At 38.5% G+C, this 16,458-nt stretch overlaps 1 protein-coding gene across 9 annotated transcripts in view; it reads right to left on the bottom strand.

Annotated features, from left to right (window-relative positions):
- The window catches only part of ZNF451 (zinc finger protein 451), a 123,271-nt gene that overhangs the window by 61,450 nt on the left and 45,363 nt on the right, over nucleotides 1-16,458 (bottom strand). Inside the window, exon 4 of one of the 9 annotated variants that reach the window (XM_079933586.1) lies at nucleotides 4,099-16,456. The exons of the other annotated variants lie outside the window; for them this stretch is intronic. Coding sequence (XP_079789712.1) covers nucleotides 14,963-16,456 — 1,494 coding nt within the window. The 3' untranslated portion in view covers nucleotides 4,099-14,962. Of the gene's footprint in view, nucleotides 1-4,098; nucleotides 16,457-16,458 lie in introns of those variants that run through there. 9 annotated transcript variants of the gene reach the window in all.

Raw genomic sequence — 16,458 nt, 5'->3', positions numbered from 1 at the left:
TGTGTTATGAGATATTTATAACAGCTTTATTCATAAACTTTATTTGTAACAGCTTTATTCATAAGCAACAAAGCACCTTTAGTAGGTTAATGGATAAACTGTATACATCCAGATGATGGAATATTATTCAGTGCTAAAAAGAAATGAGCTACCAAGCCATGAAAAGACATGGAGGAATACCTAAATACATATTACTAGATGAAAGTAGCCAATCTGAAAAGGCTATTTACTGTATGGTTCCAACTATATGGCATCCTGGAAAAGGCAAAACTATGGTGACAGTAAAAAAAGATCAGTGGTTGCCAGGGGTTAGGGGAGAGGGAGGGATGAATTGGCAGGGTACAGAGGATTTTTAGGGTAGGAAATCTATTCTATATGACACTATAAAGGTAGATACCTTATTACATTTGTCCAAACCCATAGAATGTACAGCACCAAGAGTGAACCCGAATGCAAACTACAGACTTTGGGTAATAACGTGTCACCATAGGCTCACTGATTATTCCAAATGTACTACTATGTTGGGGGAAGTTGATAATGGGGGAAGCTTTATTGAGGGGTGGGGAGGTATATGGGAGATCTCTTCCTCTTTTTTTTTTTTTTTTTTGCTGTGAACCTAAAACTTTTCTAAAACATAAACTCTATTAAAAATGTTTTTCTAGGGCTTCCCTGGTGGCACAGTGGTTGAGAATCTGCCTGCCAATGCAGGGGACACGGGTTCAAGCCCTGGTCTGGGAAGATCCCACATGCCACGGAGCAACTGGGCCCGTGAGGCACAATTACTGAGCCTGCGCGTCTGGAGCCTGTGCTCCGCAACAAGAGAGGCCGCGATAGTGAGAGGCCCGCGCACCGCAATGAAGAGTGGCCCCCGCTTGCCACAACTAGAGAAAGCCCTCGCACAGAAACTAAGACCCAACACAGCCATAAATAAATAAATAAATAAATAAATTTAAATCATATGGGCGTCTATTAAAAAAAAAATGTTTTTCTAGGGACTTCCCTGGTGGTCTAGTGGGTAAGACTCCACGCTTTCAATGCAGGGGCCCAGGGTTTGATCCCTGGTCGGGGAACTAGATCCCGCGTGCGGCAACTAAGAGTCTGCGTGCCATAACGAAGATCCCGCATGTCACAACTAAGACCTGGCACAGCATGCATGCATGCATAAATAAATAAATATTAAATAAATATAAATAAATTTTTTTAATGTTATTCTACCAGAAAGATTGTGTTACTAACGAAAATATCCCTTTTTAGGCAAATCAATCATATATGTACAACCCAAATTTTATCTAAATTGGGACATAGTTGCATCAACCAAATCAAACAGCAGGTGTGATTTTCCAAGTACACAGAAGTTCCACTGAAGTGAGCATATGTAACAAGGCCGAGGTGGTATTTTTAGTACAAGGCTACATCATTGCAGTAAAGAATGTTCACAGGATCACTTTGGGTAGAAGTAGTCCCAAACTAACTTTCTGACCACTTGGCCAGCCTATACCACTGCATCAGGTAGCAGGTGGCATCTTACCAACTTCAAAATGTCCTTTTACAAGTCATAGGACAATGCAGCTTACTAAAAATGATAGTCATAAAAATTTATTTATCTGAGCTCTGATCCTGAGATAAGTGTATCTCTGTCTTAAAAGCAAATGAAATTTATTCTTTGGGAAGATAAAAAATTAATCTCTTTAAAATGTGGGTACTACCTTGAGAAGAAAATGTAGCGGAGCACAGGCTCCGGATGCGCAGGCTCAGCGGCCATGGCTCACGGGCCTAGCCGCTCCGCGGCATGTGGGATCTTCCCAGACCGGGGCACGAACCCATGTCCCCTGCATTGGCAGGTGGACTCTCAACCACTGCGCCACCAGGGAAGCCCTAAAAGAATTTTTAATTTAAGGAAGTTAACTGTATTTAAACATGGACCTATAGTGTGTTAGTTTTTCTGACAGAGATGACATTTTATTTAAGTTTTAAACGCTAGCAAAAGTCATGCTTGGAAGGTCAGGTAAACCAAGGTCATGTTAACACATGAGGTAGACAAGGTGCAAATTAGGATTTACTGACAAAATATGTTGTTGTGTCACAACAATGTGAATATTCTGGAGACAGGAAGAAGGCCATGTTTTGGGTTGATTAAGGTTAATTAACGTAATTAAGGTAATCCTAATCCAGGAAGAGTTACCTTGAATTGATGGTTCCACTATCATTTTACGTTTTCCCAAACCACGACAAAATAACCATTCTGAATTACTTCCCAAGTTATACTCATTCAGGAAAACTTTACATAATATTTACTCTTCTTAAGGTTTACATTAAAGCACAAGTAATGATCCTCTGATTTACACTGTAAATTATAAACTCTGGATGCAAAGCTAAATGAAAACTAATGCCAGAAATACAGCAATTATATATCCTACAGGAAAAATTTTAGTAATCCACTAGTCAAAATATAAGTATGCTCCTAAAACTTTATACCCCCTTCAAGCTATATACATATGCTAGGAAGATAAATTATTTAGCCCTTTAATCAACATTTAAACTTTTGTTTGGATCTCTTCAACTTCATTCTAAAATTAATCTCTAGCCCTAGAACTTTACCTTTTAAAGGTCAAGTAAGTATAACCTGTTGGTATTATTGTTAAAATTATTTTTCTTATATTTAGCTATCAGTAGCCTGTTGTCTTTTATTTAACTATATGGTTATGTCAAAACAGGATTACTTATGTTATTTCTAATTAATTCTGCTGATCTGTTTGTTAACTTTCATGACTTTGAAGGGCTCAAAAGACCTTATGGCCCTGATGCTTTCTGAAAACAAAAGGCATTCAGAATTGTGTTTGGTCTCCTTCTCCTTCCCCTCTAAGGTGGGTTAGTTTCCAGGAAAAAAAAGAAAAAAAAGAACTCTGGCTACCTACACTGAAAGCAGAAAAGCAGATCTGAGAGACAATCTGTTGTGAGTAGATGAAAAGAAATGGTAGCTAGAGAAAGGAAGAACTTCAGCTTTGAAATCTTTGCCATTTAAAAATGACAAAATGGAAGTACTTTAAAGAAGAATGTGTTAAAGAGGAAAGAAATTAAGCATGTGCAGCAGGGTGATATTCATTTGATATTTTTCCATCACAGACTTGGGTTTGGGAATCAAGGTTGCTGGTTAAAGCCAGGCATGAGTAATAGGTTATCTATGAACACTCACTCTCTCCAGAAAGCCAAGTCCCTGGGATTTCCATTGTTAGTGATCCAAAATGAGGGCTGGCCTCAGATCTCACTGAATTATATTCTTCTGTGGTTCTGGAAGAACATATCGGCATTGGAAAAACAGAGGGATCATTGATATTAAAATGCATGTTAGCGATTTAACCCATTAGGTCACAGAAGGCCTTATTTTGCACAGAAGTTTAACTGGTAATTCAAAGAATCAATATGTTCAGAAATAGGTTTTAACTGATCAGAACATGGGGGAAAAACTTACTGCAGGCCACCTTGTTACTCACCCAACTGCAGAACCAAAGCTACAGTACTGTCAGAATATGGGCAGAAAGTGAACTGATTTCAGGCTACATGAAAATGTCTTAAATGTTTCCTGTAGAACTAAGATGAAAAGGGGCCAATGTATCTTTCAGTTTGTGAATTTCCACCATTCCCTTAGTGCCACAATGCTGAATTGTAATTTAATGTGAAATCACAAAATTCCAGGACTCTTCTTAGGCTATATTTGCCAATCTCCCCCAAAGCCTATAGTCTAAAGAAGCTTTTAGGCCCTTGGAGTTTTTCTAAGGGAGGTCAGGCTTTCAGATATGTAACTTCTCAAACTAGAAATGGAATTGGCTCCCAATGGTAAGAATAATGGGCTCTCAGTTTCATTTAGAATGTTAGCAGCTACAGATCTTCAGTCATCCTTCTTGAAGCACTTGTTGTGATTACCCTGGATTAACTTCTATATTACATACTACTAAAGAGTAATATTAAAGAGTCCACAATGATAGCAAATGACCAGCAAGAAAGTGTATCCGCTCAGTTATCTGGGGGGAGAAGCATAGGAAAGGAAAGTCCTAAGAAATATATTGGGGAGGGGAGAGTCTCTATTTGCCTCTCTCTCTCTCTCTCTCTCTCTCTCCCCCTCCTCCCCCCCCCCCGATATATATAAATTATTTTGGACGTGCCACATGGCATGCAGGATCTTAGTTCCCTGACCAGAGATCAAACCCGCACCCCCTGCAGTGGTAGCGTGGAGTCTTAACCACTGGGCTACCAGGAAAGTCCCTATTTGCCAATATTTTAGATCACTTCTCTGAGTTAGTTTTTCTTCCATACCCACCCGCTCCCATTGGGGAAGTTTGTGGGGTCCTAACAATTAAGGAGAAAGCTGTAAAGCCAGAAAAGGTTAAAGAGCAGATTCTAGTTCAGTCCCTATGAAATTTTTTTTAACTAAAATGATGGTTTTAAAAAATGGGAAGCAGAGGTATGATTCCAATGACATAGTCCAACATACCAAAATCCGTGGGTGATCAGGAGTTGGAAGGTTACAAAATGAGGGCCACACTGGGTACAGGAAGGAAAGCTGTTCCAGAACCTCAGAAGCCAGGTTAATATGGCCTTTCCCTGCAACCCTGTCTATGCTCACCCCTGGACACTACGAAATTCTTATATACAAAGCAAATTTGGGTTGTGTCCTAGAAATGACAGCAGATTAAGGATACTGGTTATATCTGAGTGCACATATCCATGAAAGCTAAGCATATTTAGGAGAAAATAAGCAAGAATTCTTCTGTTTTAGAGGACAATGTTTATCTTTTAATGGAGCTTGGCAGTCACAGCAAAAATTCCAAGTCCAGAAATAGATAACCTGGGCGGGAAGGGAAGAGGGCTTTCTTCTGATATCTAATCTGTAATAGTGGGATTCAGTGGGTCTCTATAATTGGGGAGGGGACAGGGGAGGAAGGAAAGCCTGATATAGAATTCCCTTATTTTGTCAAGTAAGGGTATTTTTAAAAAAGGAACTAATATCAATGGTCAGCATTGTGACTTTTCATTTCATAAGAATGAAGACACAAACTTGAGCTAATACTTCAAAATTTCCCTCAGTAGTCTCATTATTGAATAAACTTAACCTTGTGAAAACTAGTTGCACTGTCCTGATTTTTCTCTTTTTGCTACAAATAACCACTTCAAACTTGAAATCAGTTCAAGTGAACGTGAAAACGGTTCTGGCCATGGACTCACAATCTTGCTCATAAAAGATCATCAGGAATAATGTCCAATGAAAATTCTACTATTTAGGCAAAAATTTTACCAAAGCAATTAATACTTTCATATACTAATCAAGTTTAATGAGCTAACAAAGATTTCCTGGAAACTATTAAAATTTCTAACATTGCTATGGAACTGTGACCTGCTATGTGAACCATAAAATAAATGCATACCAAATCTTTAAATAAGCAAATTAATGACACAGCACAAAATCCCACTTGTCAATGAAGCTATAACGTATATATTTCAATGTCTTTTTTCCACATCATTTGTATTTGTTTTTAAGTGAAAATGATCCCATTTTTTGTAAAAATATTTAGAAGAAACCAAATCTAGAAGGCTATAAATCAAAATGTTAACAGTAGTTATTTCTGTCTAGAGGGTATCTTTTTCCTTAAATCTCTATTTTCTAATATTTCTGCATTAGAATATGCTATAAAATTGTTAAGAAAATTTTAATTACTAATGAACAAGACTGTATAAAGACAAAAAGTCTCGAGGATCTCAATCTTTTGTTTGGAAATGTAATGAATTTGGCTTAAATCACTACTTTTTGCCTTTTAAAAATATAAGTTTAACATGTATCCTTCATAAACGCAAATGGAAATTTTGTCTCTAAAAGGAACATAATGTTGTATATAACTTTTTCCCTCCAGGTTTCTTTCTGTATCTAGAAGTGCAATGACTGGATTACGTTATTGCCTAAACATAACAGAAACAGGTATTAATCAAGAATTAGGGCAAGCCATTTTCAGTTCAACAGGCTGAACAAAATTCCTGAAACAACTGCTTTACTTCATACAAACTCCAGTTTCAAAGCCTATTTCTCATTGCCCATCCCTTCAAAGCTTGGGTCTCTAGTTTGGTCTTAGAGGTTTACGCTCCCAGAATAAGTTCTGTTTACCAGAATCTCCTTGTACCCAACTTATAACTGAAACCACACCCCAAATAACATTTTGAAAAACAACAATTTTTCTCAAGAATTTTATATTCAAATACAGATAGAACATAAGAGATAAACCCAGCAAAGCTGTACAATATTTATTTACCATCTCCAGCAGCAAAGCTTTAAAACCAGGAAACAACCCTTTTGTACAAAGCAATCTCCTTCCCACCCCCAAACTGGTTAGTGTTTACAAATACAAAGTACATGGAACATATGCCTTATAGGAACAAATTTTAAAACATACATATAGATATACACCATTCTGTAAAGTACTACTCAGTGAAGAAGGTTCGTACCACCAAACCTCTTCAATAAGATTCTTCCTACAATGTCTTTTGGGTTAATTACCAATATCTATATTTGTAAAATTCTCCTCCTAGGCAGAATGATTTTGATTCTCTTTAGACACAGGACCCCCCCCCCCAACCCCCCAAAAAACAACCTTGGAACTTAGGAGAATTTTTTAGTATCTCCTACAATGAAGCTGTGACAAAACAAAAGGGAGTTACAATGTTTCAACCCTTAGTGCCACTGCTCTACCTCTGGCACAGTAAGAAAAGAAAGAATTGTGGAGAGAGATAAGAAAAGGTGAAAGTAGCAACCAGAGCAAGGAAAGAAACTCAAAGCAGAGAAAAAACAAAAAGGAAGTTGACAAAACGTGCTCTAGGTGCTGCTGGAGATGCCACTGGCACAAGGTTCACAGGCCCTGTGCAACACATCTCCAATCTCCTAAAAAGCAACATTTTTTAAAGAAATACCTTCATTTTCTCCAAGTCCACACTCAAATTATCTGTAAGCCAATGCACAGGGAAACAAGCCACACTGAGCTGCAGTGAGGAACATGGCCCACAGGTGGGCCTGCAGTGTGCACCTGCCCACCATGATGGAATGCCCCTCCCTCTTCAGCAGCAGCATCCTGTTCATCACCAAATCTGTTCTCCCACAGGGCCCCAGTTTGTTGTCACTGCTGGAGCCGTCCCTGGGGCTAGAGGTGTACTGATGGAGAGCTTTCCTTTGGCTCAGTTCAAGGAAAAAAAGGAACTGCCTAGATGTCCATAGTGGACAAAGAAACTTCTAGACAGACTACTTCTACGACCTTACAAGTAATGGCTACGTATCTTAGTACACTTGGAATAGGTAGGAACCAATACATTCTCATGTACATTTATCCTTTCTTCAACCTGATCTCCTCCAATTGCGCCCATAGCGGCTGTTCCTTACAATTCTGAAAAACCAGATACACGATGTTCCCCACACTCATGCACACACTGATTCCTTCACCTGAATGTCTGGCTCCTGTTTCTCCACTAGCCCAATCCCGTTCCAATCCCATTCCAAACCACAGCTCAAGCATCTGGTAAGAAAAGTTTTCCTGGACCACTTCAGATGGCCCTCTCTTTTGTTCCAACCTCATCATAGGCATTCCTCTAAATAGAACAATTACACTGTGTTGGTATTTCTTTCTCAAGAGAATATACCATCTCTTATTAACTCCCAGTATCCACAGACCTTCCTCAGGGCCTGCTTGCACATAGCAGGTACTGATTGTTTCCATCAGAGACACAAAATGACAAAATACCATCCATCAAAAATTGTATACACATACCTATACATTCTAGCTCTTCATTCTACATTATTTTTAATTTTTTTCTTATTGTTTATTATGAGCATTTCTTAGCTTGCACTTAAGAGACTATTTTATTTTAAATACATCTTTCAATGACTTAATCCATTGTTGGGCTTGTATTATATATATGTAGCTTAATGGTTCAGCCTTAAAAAAAAACTGTAAACAAGGGGAACATGACATGATGACATGAAATGAACTATTATATACTATTAAATACATTTTAAGGTATATTTGTATTTATATCCAATACCATCCCACAGTTATGAGAAATCTACAAATGTGGGTAGAAACAGCATAACCACTATAGAAAGGAAATTTGCATCAGGCTTTCAAGTTCCAGGCATTATTACCTCATTTGAGAGTAGGAAAACTTAGTCTCAGAGAATAAGTGACTTGTTAATACTCAGATTAAGATCTCTGGAATTCAAATACCATGTGCTCAGCATTCCACCTTCCTTTCATTAAGCCAGTATCCTCAAGACATCAGTTAAAAAAAAATTTAAGTGTATATCTGAAACAAAAAGCGTATAACGAACAAAAGAGGTACAACAAAGAAAAACACAAGCATCAAGAACTATGACTGAAATGATCAGTGCTGAAAATGAATGGGACACAAATAAGAAATCCATGAAACAGAAGCCAACGACAACATATCCAGAAATCATCTCAGTCCAGCACAGTGAAAACTCAATGTGAGAATGAAGGTTAGGGTTTCTGATTGGACAAGTGAAATAACCAGGAATTAGTTAATAAAGACATCAAGTAATAAGGGATAAGAGTACGGCCATAAACACAAAATCCAGGGAAGGGTAGTTATTTGACAAATTACCTTCTCAGAGAGGTTAAGATTTGAGTGGCGTCTTGAAAGACAAAAGAAGGCCACTGAGTACACATTGAATTGAAACTTGGAGGAACAGTGTATATTCAAAGCTCACCACTTGAGCAAATTGTTTAATATAAGTTCCATTTCCTTATCTGCAAAATAAGAGTGCATTTCTGCCTCAAGAGTCCCTTGCAACCAACAGCCTGGTACGTATACGTTCTATCAATAGAGGCTCTCTCCTCTAATCCTTCCCAGGTAGGAAGATGCCAATTAGACCCAATACTATCGAAGAGCTTCCAACATCTGTCAAAATATATTTCTGTCAAAAGCAAAAGAAAACAGGAGCTGTTATAAACCATTAGGCAAAGACCAACACGCATTCGAACCTGTGTTAAGAATCTAAATGAAACTAATTACAATTGTTCTCCCTAAGGCAGAAAGGAATGGGCTGCACACCTAAAAGCAGAAAGCTTAATGTAATTAAATGTTTTTTAAAATGGAACTGAAAATTTTAAACTATGTTTAGTGACTTGGAAAATATCTTTTTCCCCTATCATCCACATCACTGTTGCCTCACTAAATAAAAGCAGTATAGAAAAAAGGACCACAAACATAATTATTTTAGCACATCACTACACTGTAAGTCAAGGCAATGTGAAACACAGCCATAACATAAAACCAGGAGTTAACAAGAGGTCTAACTGTAGCCCTTAAAATTGAATGCTGTGATAGAGCCACTTTTATGGGTAATGAAAGAAAACAGAAAGCACAGGATAGCTCATGGGGAAAAAAAAGTATATGAAAGTTAGTCTTACAAAGGGACTACTAACAGAACCCACAAGATAACATTTGAACCATTTAAGTTCAAAGAATTTCTTTTAATATTACCAGATATAAAGGATCTGCTTTCACTTCTACCAAGGGATACACTACTCAGGAATATTAGAAAACGCAATACAACTTGAGAGATCTCCGAAGTCCTAAAAGAAACTACAGACAACCTGAGAAGTCTTATTAAATTGACAAGGCATCAGAAAATCCAACAGACCATTTGAAATAGACAGTTACCTCAACAAAACCAGTAAAGTTTTTATGCCCTAGAAAAAAACCTGATTAATGTTAAAGATACAGTATATGTCAGGGCTGTACTATAAATTCATGATGATGAACTTAAAATTTTTATTAGAGAGAAAAAATGCAATTGACCACAAACTACATGTAATAATACATTTGCACAAAGACTATACAGAAATGAGAAGATACTACCACCAGTAAACAAGAAGGCATTAAAAACTGATGAAAGTTCAATAGCCAAATACTGTGAGACCGGACTGGCTATTTTTTTTTAAAAAGGAAATTTTTAAGAGAAAACTAGAAAATCTCTTACAATAATGCTGAAGGCATTGTATTTAAACATAAAAAGCCACATCAAAATCCTGGCTAGTATAGACTGGTAGAATAAAAAATATAATCTCCATCAAAGAGATTAAGGAAGATCAGACATCCTTTTAGAAAGGGGTTTTACATAAAGGGGAAGAAAAGACCCAATACAAAGAATGAAATAACTGAGATGCTAACAACAAAAGGACATGGTTGGCCTGTGATCACTTCCAGATATATCCACGGGAAGCAAACCTAATTTTGAGTAGTATCTCAATGGTACCAAACACTACTATAAAAATGGTTTCATTCTTATAAAGTCAAGCAAATGAAAAGACAAAGTAGTACAAAGATATCATCCCACTAATCAATACAAGAAAAAAAGATTTAATAAAACAATATTCTCATCATTCATCCAGGAAAAGACATTCCATAACATATTTTAATGGCTTACAAAACTTGTTATATCTGGATAAATAACTGAAAGATTTGCATTCAATACAGTGATCATCATCAGCTTACTGACGACTTCCACCTGTTTATTTTCTTAAGTGAAAAATGAAGACCTGATTGGGGTAAACACTAATGAAAAACTATATAGAATAGGTCCAGCCAACTAAATGACAAGAAGGAGATGCATACAGATCTGACAGTCAATTACTGGACTAGCCACTAAGTAAGAATGGTAAATTTCAAAAGACAATGGAACCTGAACAGTGCAAGTCTGGGCAAAACATGCCTCACATTAAAAAAAAATAAAAAAAAGTTTTCAGTTATTGCAGTCTTTATTTCTACAAAGATCTAATCCATAATTTCTAACCTTTACCAGAATCCCAATAAAGTATGTCCTCAAGAATACTGAATGTGGCATTTAACTCTGTTCATCCATGTCATTTAACTCTGTATCCAAGTTTACAGCTAGAAGGGATTCTGGATTGCGTCAATTCCAACCTCCTTGTTCACGGTACCTGAGAGGTTATCCTGGATGGAGCAGGCCTTAAGGACATTATCGATCAGGTCACTTAGGTATCATTCAGTAAATTATTAGTATAATAGTAATGTAATATACTAAACAGTACCCAAGGAGCCTGAGTTTATGCTCCCCTCAAAATGACATTTTGAGGGCTAGGTAAATAAATGGAATTATACTGATAAAGAAGCTGCCACACAGTAAATAATAATAATAATAACAATAATGTTTAAATGCAATTACACTGATAAGCTGTCACACAGTCTTAAAAAAAAAGATAAAGTGTCAACAAATGTACTCATTTTCCTAATGTCCTTGTTACGTATTACCGAGTAAACACACCCACTTATCAAATTGAAGTTGTGTTACCATGGCTAAGAACAAGGTTAGACATGAGACAAATGGTTCAATCAGAAACCTAGAACCTAGATATAGAAAACAAAGCTGCCTCAATGCCCAGAAAACTGAGCCAATCACTAAAAACTAAAATAACTACTGTGAAGTTATTTAAATAAAGGGGGAGGAACATACTCTATAACCTTCTGAAATGGATCAATAGTGCTGTAATGAAAACAAAGTAACATTCAGAAGGAGAGTACATTTAGATAGTGCAATTGTACAGAAGACGAATAAACTACAAGATAAAAAAATCACTGTACAGAATTTACATAAATATCACCAGCAACATATGCAACACATTAAAATGTTAAGTTTTAAACAATAGTGTGAAATTTAAAAAGGCACTTCATGTAACAATGAATAGAAACAGCATTTCTGTGTACACACAGTAACCATGAGAAATCATATCATTTCCACATACATTTTATGTCTAGTCAAACTATAACATTTTAAAGAAAAAGGATCATTAGATGCATCCCTTTCAAGAACACCAAATCACTCAAATTGCGATGATTGCTAGGCCTCCTAGAAGACCTAGAGCTGTTCAAACATCAGAGGCTGGCCTGATGGAGAATCTTGTTGAAGGCTCTGCAAATGGCAGACATGATGTGAAAACTTGTTATCTAATTATGAATTCCATACACTACTATGGTTGTCTATTAGGGCTGTTTCCCTACACCAAATCCCTGTTTTTAGTTTTATAACACCATCATCATTCAAGTATGCCAGAGAAAGACTTTAAACTAATCTTAAAAAAAAGGTTAAGAATATTGTTTCTTCTGCAGTCAAGCACCCAATCTACAGCTAAACCTGCTCCCACACTTCGGTGTTCTGCCCCATCCCCACGCAACTGCCGAACCCCTTCAGAAGCTAGCCACCTGACCACCAGTTCCATGATATCTCAATACCTTTTTATTTTCAGGAAAGATCTCTGGAGATGCTTGGGCATATCAATCAGAGAGTGGCAAAGCAATGCTACTTGTTGCTACGGAGCAACATAACACAAAATGAAGACAGCAGCAATGCTGCTCTACAAACATTGAGAACAGTTAACACTACTCCACTATACACTTAAAAATGGTTATGATGGTAAATTTTATGTTTTGTCTTTTTTTAAGCACAATTAAATATAAAAAAATTAAAAAGAGCAGGTTAGGTGGAAATGCCAGAGCAGTTTCAGAGAACCAGGTCTTCAAGCCACATAATTTTGGTTTGAATTTTGGAAAATAAGAGTATCTCAAAAATCATCAAGTTGGTGACACAGTATGCAATTCAGGGAAGGGACGGGGAGAAATGGAAAAGTGGGAGCAGTGCGAAGTAGCCTCAGACAACTGGGAACATCTATGTGCAGCCGTACAGAAAAGTGTCAAGATCTCTCTCTCCAGCAAGTTTCCCACGACTAGTCCTTTCACAGAAGAAAACTACGGTGCTACAGCAAGGGCACATGAGACTGCTGAACTGGTAGAGTACACGTCGTGAACTATAAAAATCTTCGTATGACTTCTTAGGCCCTTGTTTCTTTTTAGACAGTACCAGTGCTCTTCTAGTGTTCAATTTGAAAGAATTTTTAGAGCACTGGCATGGACCTAAAACAGAAGTAAAACTTTGTGAAAAGTATAGAAAAATTAAAGGTAAATGTTAACTCTAGATATGACTTGACCAAATGTGCCAAGAGGAGACTCTATCAAGACTGCAGCTTAAGCTTCATCTACAAATAGGACAAACAGAATCAATACAGTACCCTGAAACTATCTGACAAAATAAAATAACTTCTTCCAAGTAGGGATATTTGCATCTTCAACCTCTACAGCACAAACAGGGAGAGGAAGAAAAGTAAACAAAAAGGGTGCTGAATATGGTTATGATGAGGAGGGGGAATGGGCTTCCAATAAACTATCAAAAAGTGGGGCACCAGGGAAAGCATCAGTCACCAGTCTGCAGGAACCATGGCAAGAAACAGAAACCATATAAACCTGAAAACAGTGTCATGGTCCACTAACAGTAGACCCAAAATACTACGGTCAAGCAGATGAAAAAATAATAATAATGCAGATGTTCGACAAACCAAGAAATTACAAAATTATGAGTCTACTGATAATATTTTTTTCTATTTGGCCAAGCAAATAATTCTAGATGATGTATTCAGACCCCTCCAATTTGGCAGTTTCTCCAACACTGAAGTCATGATGTGAAGACAAGGGTCTAAGGGCTGGGCACTGCACAGCCACTGCCTCGAGACAGATACTGTAGGACATGTAACTGAGGTATCTGCTGCCAGTTCCAGTCTGACGGAGAAATCATAATGCGAAGAACTGAGAACGAAAAGATAAGTCGTCTCTCATGGTAAGAGTCTGACTAGATTAAGGGACCAGTAAACCAAGAACACACCACTGAAGTCTTGAGAAACCATTAATGGACATCCAGAAAGAGAAGTGCATGAGATGTTCTCTCTACTACATCCACAGTTACGCTCTGAATCTGAAGGATTTCTCAGTAAAATCTAGACTGATGGCATCCCTCTTTATTATAATCAGAGGACCAGATTGTCAGGCATGTTTGGAATTCTTGCTCTTTCAAGAGTTCAGATTTGCATGCCTGGATGGTGTAACATCCTTGATTTCCAGGGCACTAATGTGCATTATCTTTTTTGTATTTAGAGCGTGATGAATTACGGAGCTCAAGAGTTTAGAAGGGAGTCAAGGTCATCTTGGTGAAAGGCCCAGATTATCCTGTGAGAACACCATGACCAGGTCTCACAGCTTGTGATATATGAGAGCTTGACAGACTTAGGAGTGACAACTGCAGAGAATTCTCTGTGTAGCTTTGGGTGGTGAAGACAGTTACTGTGAAAGTTTCTACAGAGATGTCACAGGTAGGAAAGTCTTCTTCCAGCTGGTGTCCACAGTAGACCTGGGACATCTAGCCACCCCACTGGAAGCAAACTGGATTTTGCAAATTTTGATTTGAATTTTAGTTCTTGATATACAGCTTCAAGGCTGATTCTGAAGTCTCACAGAGCTTGACAGTAGTATGGACACTTGGTGAGCTGATCACCCTGACATAAAGAGATTATAACAGATTTGTCGTTTTGTGAAGATCTGACAAACGGAAGCCTAAACAAGGAAGCACTGATGACCTAAAAACGAAGGATCTGCCTCTGGTGTTAGAGATCTAGTAGTAGGTTATTTCCAGATCCAAAATCTCCTAGTCCTCAGTTTACCAGTGAGATTTTCCTGAGGGGGAAGAAATATTTATGTTTTTCCTTAATCGTAAGAGGATTCAGATTCCTGAGTACCCTCCTCTAGACTTATTTTGGACTAGAAATAACAGGTAAACCTTTGTTCAACCCTACTGAACGTCTCTACCACTCACTTGGCCAAGAAAGCATGAGTCTCTTTATTATTTACTTCATTCTAAAAGTCTAGAATTCAAATGTCAGCTGTGATCATTCCAGCCATGCGTTCAGATTCTGAGGTGCCCTCCTACCTGTAGATCCTGTGTGGATGGGAGGAGCAAGTAGCACAGTCAGCATCTTGGACAGGTGCACTGCTGAACGTGAATGGGTTACTAATTCTTGTACCCATGGCGTTCTGGAGATTCTCCCTTTTTCCTGTATCTATAGGGGTGGTTTCGGGGTTTGTACCAATCCCCTCTGGAGTATCCTCTACTGTGATAATGTGCTTTCTGGTCATGACTATAGAAGTATCGATGTTGGTTATAGTATTTGCTGTGGTCTTTATAGTCATTTTCCTTTATACTGTTTTCTTCGGCAACTACAGCATTCACATCTTGTCCAAAGAGGGAAGTACCGTCAAAGGGCAAGTGTGAGATCTTCTCTTGGGTTTTCTTAGTGAGAGATGTGAGTCGAAGCCAAGCCTGCCTTCTGTAGTCTATTGCCATTGCCATAACTCTGACCACAGAGTCCATTATATCCCTAGTAGTACAAAGCTGCCAAAGGCCCGCATCCATACCATCAGATATTATACATCTTGCTTTTCCACGATCAAACTCTGGGTCATGGACCAGATCCTCCATGTCTTCCCAGAGTTTACGCTGATACTGAGTCATATAGGCCATGTAGCTAGCAGCTCGGGCTGCAATGGAAGCAGCATGGTAGAATCTACAACCCATGACCTCCATTTCTTTCGAGGTAGAATCCAGAGGTGATGTTGTGCTTCCTCTCTTGCTGTGCTCTAATGCTTCTACGATGGGGCCCCCGGCCGGTGGATTTGGTTGGAAAGGAGAGGTATCCTTGGCCACAGGATATACCCTGTGTCCCATGAAGGAGGAAGGATGGCAATCAGCAGGGTCTTTAAAAACCTCAGTGGTGGCGATTCTCAGAAGAGGATGCAGTGGAGGGACCAAACGTTTCTTAGAAGTCACACAATCAGGTTTCCCTTCACATGGTTCTGCTTCGGACTGTAACGTGACTCTCTTGATAATACCTCTTTGTTCCATTCTTTTCAAAAGCCCTGTGAAACTAGACTGACTAGGGTCACCTGGCTGCCCTTTGTCATCAGCTGAGGGGGATTTGCAGTCAGCTTCTTCTTCCACTGTGGATAAATGTTCTTCCTTGGAGGTAGAGATGTCCCAAGGAACCGAGGAATTCTTACTTGGCCTAGAATGATGAAATCGAAAACAGCTCCTAGACTGCAGATCACGTATCACTCGGGACATCTCAGCCACTTGTGTCTGGAGATAGAGGATGGCATCCTGTCCGTGCTGTGAAGCAGAAGACTCTACAGGTAAATCCTCCTTGACCTCTGAAGAGGCCAAAGATTCTTGGGGGACCAGAAGTGGAGATGAAGGCAGAATCTGGCAATTTTGTGATGGCTTAAGCGTCTCTGTCTCAGAGATCTTAATAACTGAATTACTTTGATCACTTTTCTGGTTCTCCAATGGGTTCTCAACAGAAGAAGGTTGAGAAACTATCCTGTGTGGACTGCCGGTACAGCTCCCAGAGGAGGAGCTGCTGTCTCCACTGGGAAGAGGAACACTGCAGCTAGAGCACATTTCTGGGCGATGACTCTCAGAGGATGGCACCTTAGACTCAGGCATTCTCT

The sequence above is a fragment of the Stenella coeruleoalba genome (genome assembly GCF_951394435.1).
Source record: "Stenella coeruleoalba genome assembly, chromosome: 10".
Taxonomy (NCBI): Eukaryota; Metazoa; Chordata; class Mammalia; order Artiodactyla; family Delphinidae; genus Stenella; species Stenella coeruleoalba.
Note: the sequence above shows the minus strand (reverse complement) of the source record. Positions and strands in the feature narration are given on the sequence as shown.